At 40.3% G+C, this 11,170-nt stretch overlaps 1 protein-coding gene across 2 annotated transcripts; it reads right to left on the bottom strand.

Annotated features, from left to right (window-relative positions):
• Positions 1 to 666: 666 nt before the first annotated feature.
• LOC109893022 (ubiquitin-conjugating enzyme E2 G1) lies at positions 667 to 10,753 on the bottom strand. 2 transcript variants are annotated; one of them, XR_004210339.1, is made up of 6 exons: positions 9,929 to 10,219; positions 7,127 to 7,229; positions 3,773 to 3,870; positions 3,345 to 3,523; positions 2,752 to 2,875; positions 667 to 2,519 (listed from the first exon to the last, which is right to left on the bottom strand). XR_004210339.1 is itself a non-coding variant. In XM_020486012.2 (6 exons), the coding sequence occupies exons 1-5, from the start codon at positions 10,499 to 10,501 to the stop codon at positions 2,789 to 2,791; spliced, it is 513 nt and encodes a 170-aa protein (XP_020341601.1). In that variant the 5' UTR covers positions 10,502 to 10,753; the 3' UTR covers positions 667 to 2,519; positions 2,752 to 2,788. The 2 variants fall into 2 exon arrangements, 1 of the variants encoding a protein (XP_020341601.1); XM_020486012.2 differs by lacking the exon at positions 9,929 to 10,219 and adding an exon at positions 10,456 to 10,753.
• Positions 10,754 to 11,170: the final 417 nt, after the last annotated feature.

Raw genomic sequence — 11,170 nt, 5'->3', positions numbered from 1 at the left:
AAAAGTGGTTATCAACATTGATAGAGGGGTTGATATTGAATGGATGGATAAAGATAGTTATTTTTTTTTTAAAGACTCAAAAACTAAAATATTAATACTCGACTCTGAATATTGTTTCACAGATCAGTTCCACTTGTTCAGAGTTAAAGAAATACATGCATTAGGAGTTTAGCGATAGTGCAAGTCAAACATTTGGACACACCTACTCATTCCAGGATTTTTATTTGTACTATTTTCTACATTGTAGAATAAGTAAAGACACTTATGGAATCATGTAGTAACCAAAAAAAGTGTTTTACAAATCAAAATAGATTTTAGATTCTTCAAAGTAGCCAACCTTTGCCTTGATGACAGCTTTGCAGTCTTGGCATTCTCTCAACCAGCTTCTGGAGGAATGCTTTTCCAACAGTCTTGAAGGAGTTCCATTGAATGAGTAGGTGTCCAAACTTTTGACTGGTACATGTTATAAATGATCTTCATAGTAATACATGGTTGGTTGCAGAGGGGGAGACATTTGCAGGTCCTTGCCAAGTCTAGATTGGAGCCTGTTCTTGGCACAGCTCCCTGAAACCCATCCAAAAATAGACAAATCTGCTCTCCAAAGATCTCTGCCTGGCCAATTGTTCATGGGGGATAGGGATATTGCGAGACAACTCGGAAACTCAGTTAAAATTAACATACTTTTTTTTAATTAATTTTTTTACATAGAGCTTCCTATTGGTTGATTCTGAAACTGAACACATTTTTCCATGAGTTTCCAAGTCAGTAATTTCAGAGTATTCTTGAACGCGGCATAAGTCTGTGACAATCAAAGCACCAAAACCTCACTTGGTGTAATGTTGTTACATGGCTTTCTTCTGAATATGGGGCACTACTGTACACAGAATGCACTTGACCCATATAATATTCTCACCTTTGTGCCAAATGACAGTATCCTATCACTAGTTAAATCTAGCGTAATGTGTTGCATGACAAGTACATGATATGTTTCCCCTAGGGGTCAGACACCACATGATAAAAGGCAGGGAGCTTTGGTCAGGACCAGGTAATGACATGCTAGGAAAGAAGATAATGTGTGTATCAATCAGGCCTGATTCTATGACAAAACAATGCGGATATGAATTTCATTAAAAAGAAAAAACACCAGCAATTATTGGGAACATAAATCTTATTTTAGAAGAACTCACTACATAACACAGAAAATATACATCAGTATTTTGTCTTTGTACATTAGGCAAGTAAACTGCAATAGTCCATCAGACAGAATAAAAGAATAAACCATGGGAAAAATCGAGGATCAGGGGAATAGATGGTAAAGAAAAAAGGGCACGGGCACACACTCTTTCACACATTTTAAATCAAAACCCCAAACCTACCAGCAAGAAAACCTCAAGTTAAAAGCATGCATAACAAATCCTACCTAGGACACAACACAATTCATCTCCTTTATCAAGGTGAATACAGGAGAAATAGGTCTCCACATCACCCAAATATCAGATTTTTAAACATTTTTAAATAAGACGGTTCACCACAGAGGGGAAAGTTATTGCTAAACCAAATTTAACCAATATTTGAATTACAAATTGTGCTGATGTTGTACAAACTTACAGGGTGTTAAGCAATTTCTCATATTTTTCTGAAACTCTGGTTCAATACAGGGGGCAATTGCCAAACAATTTAATAGGAGGCACTTTTTGGAAAAAAATACTAATTAAAAATGTACACGTATGACTTCAATTTGTGCATGCATGACTTGTAATGGTTATGTCCATCTCCGAAGAAACACACCTGAACTTGACAAATTGGATCATGGTATGTGGTGGTATTAAAATCCAAAATAAAGACTTACATTTATAACCTTATTCATATGTTAAATGTTGACTTACAGCAACTTTTCCTGAAGTGCTGAGGTGAATGAACCCAACATGACAAGCAAGCTACAGAATGTGTAATGCACCCTTATGTCCATCTGCCATAAATGCAAATCCGGCCTGATATTTCGGTCATTCTAGAACCAAAGCAGCTCTCCTCCAATAGAGGGATTCTACAACATTGCATTCTTACCATTCTGCTCCCTACAAGGCCTCCTGTCCGTCAAAGCAACCTGTAACAGAACTGAACTCAATGCACACTAGAGCAGATGTTGAAGAAGTGGAATAAAAACATACAAATCTATAAGACTCAGATTCTACCTACAGAAACGCTATTTATTTGGTACTAAGTGTCTTGCTGGATGGGATAGGGACAATTGATATATTATCCAGTTTTATGTCTGTGCTATATACAGGTCTTTACAATATCTTCCTGAAATACAGTTCCTAGACTTAAAAAAAAAAAAAATTGGTTATTCATCTTTTGCTTTGTTGTTGGCACTTGCTTGGCGGTTTTCAGTCAGGATCTGGTAACAACTGTTATGTTCTATTGCAGCCAGACGGTTTCTGACGGTCAATGAAGACCAGCCATGCAATAGGGTGGTAGAGTGCAGGAAAACATTGCTATGTTGTTTCTCAATTGGAGACCTGTGTAAGACAAGAACAGGCAACTCAGCACATATTGGATATACTGTAATAAACTTCCGGCATAGACTTTCAGAGACTTCAACAGGTATGAATGAACCATCTACATATTTAATTTGAATTATAGAACAGTATAGTAAGTTACTAAGATGCCATATAATAGCATTGGGACCTCCTCAAAATCACAACACTTGGTTTGTAAAAGATCCAAGGGGCAAAAGTCCACTACACTTACCCTGAAAAAGTGAAGCAAGAAGCCGCTTGATAAATAATCACTCAAAGGCAGTCTCTTGGCTCTTTCTTACACAACGGGCCACTTTCCTTTTGAATTCCCCATGTCGGTCTTCCCTCCACTCTTTCTGCAGGGGAAACAATGAAGGGGGAAAACATTTTAGTTGAAAGATGACAGATTCTTGCTCTCCAAAGGCAAATATGATGCTTGGGAACATGGAACATTCAGAATTATGTGCACTACAGGATGAAATATACCATTAAAAAGGTCAAATTCAGTCGTTTTAAACTCAATATCAAATTATTTCTGGGTAACAATTAAGTACCAAACTCCATCCCACCAAAACAGGTTGAAATTTCAGGTGGTCTTTTCAAACAGCTCTTACACGAAAAGGGCATCATCAGCATTTTCACAATATTATTATAACGTCAGTGTGGAAATGTATATAAAACACAGGAAATCATGTTTTTGACTGCACTGGACCTTTAACTCCTTTTGTCCTAAATAACCATCCACAGATTGTCGATATATAAAGAACCGTAATCAGAGTGAGCTCAAACCCCTGATTTGGCCCCTCAGGTGAAAATGAGACTTACTGCAGCGTCTACATTGGCAGGCGAGTCTCCGTTAGGGTCCGCCAACATGGAAATAACACTAATCATAATGGTTTCCACTGTGTGGATGGGCAGCCAGCGCTCCTCAGGCTTCTCATAGCCATACTTATCTTCACCAGGCTCGTGCAAAATAGATATACATACGTCACCGTTCTTGTCAACTGCAAACAGGAAAAGAGACATGAAATTAGAACAGATTTATTTTCTTATTTCTGTGTGCATGCATGTAACTGTGTGAAAATAACTGCCAGAGTAAGGGATTTTGGTGGGTTCCAAAAAAGTATTACTTTACTGAGAAACACTACTGATCCTCCTGAGGGATAGCCTACATTTCCCCAACAGTAAACAGACAAAAATAGTGCAAATAATTTCGAGAGAAAACAAACCGAGTGCAATACACTCATACTTACCATTAGGGTGCCATAAATCTGTGATAAATTTCATTTTAGGTGGCCTGAGAGGGTAGTCCTTGGGAAACGTGAGATGTGCTTTAAACACACCGCCTTCACTGTGGCAGAGAGAAATATGGTTCATCATAGTCAAATATCTGGGGTTGGAATATGTGACAAATGGAAAAAGTCTAACGTTTATACAGCAATTAAAAACATTTTTTTTCTGTTAAAACAATAAGAACATTTATAATTCCACCTGATGATCACATTTTGTCCGGACCTCTGGCAGCCTCTATGGGGGTGCCACAGGGTTCAATTCTCGGGCCGACTCTTTTCTCTGTATATATCAATGATGTCACTCTTGCTGAGGGTGATTCTTTGATCCACCTCTATGCAGACGACACCATTCTGTATACATCTGGCCCTTCTTTGGACACTTAACAAACCTCTAAACAAGCTTCAATGGCTTCCAACTGCTCTTAAAACGCTAGTAAAACTAAATGCATGCTCTTCAACCGATCGCTGCCCGCACCTGCCTGCCCGCCTAGCATCACTACTCTGGATGGTTCCGACTTAGAGTATGTGGACATCTATAAATACCTAGGTGTCTGGCAAGACTAAACTCTCCTTCCAGACTCATTAAGCATCTCCATTCCAAAATTAAATCTAGAGTCAGCTTCCTATTTCGCAACAAAGCCTCCTTCACTCATGCTGCCAAACATACCCTCGTAAAACTGACTATCCTGCTGATCCTTGACTTTGGCGATGTCATTTACAAAATAGCCTCCAACACTCTACTCAGCAAACTGGATGCAGTCCATCACAGTGCCATCCGTTTTGTCACCAAAGCCCCATATACTATCCACCATTGCGACCTGAATGCTCTCGTTGGCTGGTCCTCGCTACATATTTGTCGCCAAACCTACTGGCTCTATAAGTCTTTGCTAGGTAATGCTCCGCCTTATCTCAGCTCACTGGACACCAGAGCAACACCCACCCGTAGCACACGCTCCAGCAGGTACATTTCACTGGTCATCCCCAAAGCCAACACCTCTTTGGCCGCTTTCTTTCCAGTTCTCTGCTGGCAATGACTGGAACGAATCACAAAAATCATTGAAGTTGGAGACTTATATATCCCTCACTAAGCATCGGCTGTCAGAGCAGCTTACCGATTGCTGCAGCTGTACACAGCCCATCTGTAAATAGCCCATCCAACCAACTACCTACCTAATCCCCATATATATGTTTTTTTCATCTCTTTTGCACACCAGTATTTCTACTTGCACATCCTCATCTGCATACAGTGGGGCAAAAAAGTAGTTAGTCAGCCACCAATTGTGCAAGTTCTCCCACTTAAAAAGACGAGAGAGGCCTGTAATTTTGTAATTGGTACACTTCTAAGACAGACAAAATGAGGGGAAAAAAATCCAGAAAATCACATTGTAGGATTTTTTATGAATTTATTTGCTAATTATGGTGGGAAATAAGTATTTGGTCACCTACAAACAAGATTTCTGGCTCTCACAGACCTGTAACTTCTTCTTTAAGAGGCTCCTCTGTGCTCCACTCGTTACCTGTATTAATGGCACTTGTTTAAACTTGTTATCAGTATAAAAGACACCTGTCCACAACCTCAAACAGTCACACTCCAAACTCCACTATGGCCAAGACCAAAGAGCTGTCAAAGAGAAACAAAGAGCTGTCAAAGAGAAACAAAGAGCTGTCACCAGAAACAAAATTGTAGACCTGCACCAGGCTGGGAAGACTGAATCTGCAATAGGTAAGCAGCTTGGTTTGAAGAAATCAACTGTGGGAGAAATTATTAGGAAATGGAAGACATACAAGACCACTGATAATCTCCCTCGATCTGGGGCTCCACGCAAGATCTCACCCCGTGGGGTCAAAATGATCACAAGAACGGTGAGCAAAAATCCCAGAACCACACGGGGGGACCTAGTGAATCACCTGCAGAGAGCTGAGACCAAAGTAACAAAGCCTACCATCAGTAACACACTACGCCGCCAGGGACTCGAATCCTGCAGTGCCAGACGTGTCCCCCTGCTTAAGCCAGTACATGTCCAGGTCCGTCTGAAGTTTGCTAGAGAGCATTTGGATGATCCAGAAGAAGATTGGGAGAATGTCATATGGTCAGATGAAACCAAAATATAACTTTTTGGTAAAAACTCAACTTGTCGTGTTTGGAGGACAAAGAATGCCGAGTTGCATCCAAAGGACACCATACCTACTGTGAAGCATGGGGGTGGAAACATCATGCTTTGGGGCTGTTTTTCTGCAAAGGGACCAGGACAACTGATCCGTGTAAAGAAAAGAATGAATGGGGCCATGTATCGTGAGATTGAGTGAAAACCTCCTTCCATCAGCAAGGGCAGTAAAGATGAAACGTGGCTGGGTCTTTCAGCATGACAATGATCCCAAACACACCGCCCGGGCAATGAAGGAGTGGCTTCGTAAGAAGAATTTCAAGGTCCTGGAGTGGCCTAGCCAGTCTCCAGATCTCAACCCCATATCAAATCTTTGGAGGGAGTTGAAAGTCTGTGTTGCCCAGCAACAGCCCTAAAACATCACTGCTCTAGAGGAGATCTGCATGGAGGAATGGGCCAAAATACCAATTTCCTTCTCATTTTGTCTGTCATAGTTGAAGTGTACCTATGATGAAAATTACAGGCCTCTCATCTTTTTAAGTGGGAGAACTTGCACAATTGGTGGCTGACTGAATACTTTTTTGCCCCACTGTATCTATCACTCCAGTGTTAATTGCTAAATTGTAATTACTTCACCACTATGGCCTATTTATTGCCTTACTTTACAGGCACACAATGTATACAGATTTTTTCTATTGTGTTCGTTTATCCCATGTGTAACGCTGTGTTGTTGTTTTTGTCGCACTGCTTTGCTTTATCTTGGCCAGGTCGCAGTTGTAAATGAGAACTTGTTCTCAACTGGACTACATGGTTAAATAAAGGTGAAATAAAAAATAAAGAACATTGCAGATGTTCTAGAGAAAATTGTATAATCTATGCTGGAGTTGGAAGGGGACAGTTATAGTTATGTCGTTTTAATTAGTCTAGCTGACGTTAGCTAGCTAGTTTCTCTCAGTTTGATGCAGTCAAGACAAAATACTATGTAAATAACTAGCAATAAGGTCATCTACCAGCACACATCAACTTGGTTGCCCTTCTCTCTTTTTTTTTTTTCTGATCCCAATTTCGTTTAAACGTTCAATTGTAAAATAGTTGAAAAGATCCCAAAATCTTTACATGAACGGACATCCTCACATCCACATACTCCCCAGCTAGCTTATCAACCCACCCACACAGCAAAATCAGAGTGGAACTGTGCTGGCAGACTTACTAGCATGTGTCTGGTGGGCCGATGATTAAGACTTCCCATCTGTAGAGGTCATTATCGTCTATCAAGCCTGCTGAGAATCCTTCCACTGGGTTCTTATTCAGCTCTGGTAAATAAAGAGAAAACATTTTAACATCATTTGGTTTTCATCAGAAATAAATATACAAAAATAAATGGCTCTATTGTGATATTTGACTCTTGAACTTCATCCAGTCAATAAAGTAAGAAGTACATCTCTCAAATCAGTTGTGTTGGAATGCTGGATTCAGTACTCAGATTTAAATGTTCCTCTCTGTGAACATAAATCTGTTGACCTTTAAATAATTTGTATCCCTATTATTAAGTAGCAATTTAAACAACTCAAACTGCTAACTCAAAAGTGCAATGTGGTTTAAATGTGCTGTCACTCCGGCAGCCAGTCCCCTGCTGTGCTAAAACAGCAGCACAGTCAAAGGACTGCACCCATCTGTCACCATGGGCTCTGGTCCTAAAAGAATCAACTGCGTGTGGTTTCCAACTATTTCATTTCCTCTCGAAACAACCATTTCAAAAATGAAGTCTACTAAAAGAGACATGTGAAAGGTCCCAATAATGCACCTCTAACTGTATAAGTAATTGGTGAAGCATTGGGAAGCAAATATTCACTAACTTGATTAGGCCTTGTGCAACTTAACCTCTAACTCAAAGCACAGGAGCAGTGACCACTACTGCTGCTGATGGAGGTGAGTGACCACTTCTTCTGTTGATGGGGGTGAGTGAGGAGTTAAATGGCTACTGCAGTAGTAGGTTACACACCCTTTCAACAGCAACCCTGAAGAGTGCGTTTAGGTTTTCATAGTTACTTTTAAAATCACTTCAACACATTTATTCAAGCAAATGTTTCATTATTTTGCATAGACCAGATCAAGTTAATCTAGTTAAATTCTAAGTACTCCAGAATTTGGAGGGAGGCATTGAAAGTGTGCCAATGCAAAAGAGAAACGGGTAAATACGAGTGGCGCTTTTAAGTCACATGACCAGTAATCAATCCAGAGGAACATTGTCAAGGAGGTCATAGGTTCAGAGAGTTCATGGAATGTGTGAATCTCAAGGCTACCCCTTTTGAGAAACAAAGCGTCAAGTACCAAGAAAGGCCTCTGGGACACAGCCACATAGGGCTTTAGAAGGAGGTGTTCTCCCTCCGCTGAGAACTTGGCAAGGAGCCGCAGTAATAGGGTCCTGTAAAATCTGTTTTATTTTCTGCCCGATTCCGTTTTTCCCCCCCAAATTCTGTTTTCTCCGCTTTGCTTTTCTAAGTTTTTTGTTTCCTTCTATTTTTTCAGGTTTACACTCAGCATTACACCTGGTATAATAGAAAAAAAACTAAATGGGATGTGCTAATTCCGCAACAACATTTAAACCACATCAGGAGATGTCTGGGGAAATTGATTTAGAAAAAGCCATATCTCAGACTGCCCCAAAAATATATATATATTAAGATGGGCAAAAGAACACACACACTGGACAGCATAACTCTGCCTAGAAGGCCTCTTCACTGTTCACTGTTGATGTTGAGACTGGTGTTTTGTGGGTACTATTTAATGAAGCTGCCAGTTGAAGACTTGTGAGGTGTCTTTTTCTCAAACTAGACAAATGTACTTGTCCTCTTGCTCAGTTGTGCACCGGGGCCTCCCACTCCTCATTCTAGTCTATTCTGATTAGAGACAGTTTGCGCTGTGAAGGGAGTAGTACCGTGGTGTACCAGATCTTCAGTTTCTTGGCAATTTCTCGCATGGAATAGCCTTCATTTCTCAGAACAAGAATAGACTGACAAGTTTCAGAAGAAAGTTCTTTGTTTCTGGCCATTTTGAGTCTGTAATGAAACCCACAAATGCTGATGCTCCATATACTCAACTAGTCTAAAGTAGGCCAGTTTTATTACTTCTTTAATCAGAACAACAGTTTTCAGCTTTACTAACATAAATGCAAAAGGGTTTTGTAATGATCAATTAGCCGTTTCAAATGATAAACTTGGATTAGCTAACACAACGTGCCATTGGAACACAGGAGTGATGGTTGCTGATAATGGGCCTCTGAATTCAATATCTACATAAGTGTACAAAATCAGCCATTTCCAGCAACAATAGTTATTTACAACATTAACAATGCCTAATTGCCTTTACCAATGCAAATAAAACCCAGCCCTTAAACAAAACAGGTTGAAAATAATTTGTATGTCATATCATAGGAAAAGATATCAAACACAGATTTTCACGAAGTGGGCAGTTCGGATGTCACTTCAAGCCCAAATATCATACTTTGACTAAAACGATGACTTACTAATTTAAATAGTTGTGCAACGTCATGGGTAAACTCTGGCCATCATCTAGATGTGGCCGTTTAAAAGGATGCCTGGGTAAACCCAAAATGCCACAAATGTAGCTTTTATTTAAATAGACAAGCCAGTTCAGAACACATTTTTATTCACAATGACGGCCTACCCCAGGCCACCCTACGGGACTCTCAATCACAGCCGGATGTGATGCAGCCTGGATTCGAACCAGGTACTGCAGTGACGCGTCTTGCATTGAGATGCAGTGTCTTAGACCATTGCGCCTCTCGGGAGCACAAATGTTCCAACTTCAATGAATTATTTTTCTCAATCATGATTTGCGATTCAACGGTCATATTTCAAAGTCCTTCCTCCAAAAGGTCCCCTCTATGGATTCAATTTCGTAAAAAAGATGAACTATCGTAGCACAAGTCAAATAACGTTACTTAACAGATTTAACACATTTAGTTAACGGCTGGTTCAGTTAAACTCACCGCTCCGTCTTCGCCAACGTTAATATAAAGACCTGACAATTGTGCATCAATGGCTACAGTTGACATGTGTCCCGCTTAAGTTAGCTAGACGTCTAAATGACGTTCAAAACAAAGGGGCAACAAACGTGTAATTAGTAAGCTACCGGTGAATCGTTTCGCGTCCACAGAACAAAACCAATGTAGACGTTCCTAAAACATGACCAAAACATACATCTAGCGTTAGATGGCTAGCCATCGAACTATTTTATCAACCGAAACTTTGTGGAAACATGGCTACAAAAGTGTCCTATATCAACTGTCTGTAGCTAGCTTCGTAACTGCCTAGCTCGCTGCCACTGGTGGGCTTACTTTACTGAATTAAACTATCAAAATTAAGTAATCAAAATATGACAATTCACACCATAGTCCATACATGACAGTATATAAAACCCGAAACAAAGATTAGTTAGTTAACGTTCGCTCGCTAGCATAGCAACCCGACAAGCAACCAGCGCGTTAGCCGGCTACGTTAGCCACCAGTTTATTACCTGCCAGCTGTCTCCTGAGTAACAATGCTGCCTGAGGTTCCGTCATGTTTTACAATTTGGATTTTAAAATGTTAGCTAGCTAATATTGCGAGGTGAGAGAATTAGCTAGCAACTTTCAATAAATAATGCCAGTGCTTTTTTTCTAGTCTGTTTTGCTCAACATTCTCATTTTGGGGCACATGCGCACTAAAAAAAAAACAGTAAAGCCGCGTGAAGGCAATTATCAGTACGCGCAACAGCACTTGTGACATCACCTTCTTCTTCGGTGGAATTTTGACAGCCTCTGCATATGAAATCCTCTGGACGGCCCTGACTTTGACAACCTCATTTTCACCACAGTTGCAACACTGCAATGCTCAAAAAAGTAAAAATGGTCACTCGAGGCAGTTGATATGTTGTACATTTTGAGATGTGAATTATGAACGTTTTTTCAGTTTGAGCACCTGCCCCCTGAAAGGTCTGTGTACGCCTCTGATCGAGAACTGCCCTACTGAATGGTCTGTGCACAGCCCTGATCTTCTTCGTCTTCTTCTTCTTCTGTGGATTTTATATGGTGGTTGGCAATTAGCTTTAAAGTGTATTACACCTGCCAGCTGGACTGGAGTGTGGACCGGAGACAGTGAAAGTCTAAATCCTACCCAATATTGTCGTCTCCCTAAGGAAACAAAATACATAATTAAATACTACATCCCCTGAACATAGCTGCGGGAAGTAG

The sequence above is a fragment of the Oncorhynchus kisutch genome, linkage group LG6 (assembly GCF_002021735.2).
Source record: "Oncorhynchus kisutch isolate 150728-3 linkage group LG6, Okis_V2, whole genome shotgun sequence".
Lineage (NCBI taxonomy): Eukaryota > Metazoa > Chordata > Actinopteri > Salmoniformes > Salmonidae > Oncorhynchus > Oncorhynchus kisutch.
Note: the sequence above shows the minus strand (reverse complement) of the source record. Positions and strands in the feature narration are given on the sequence as shown.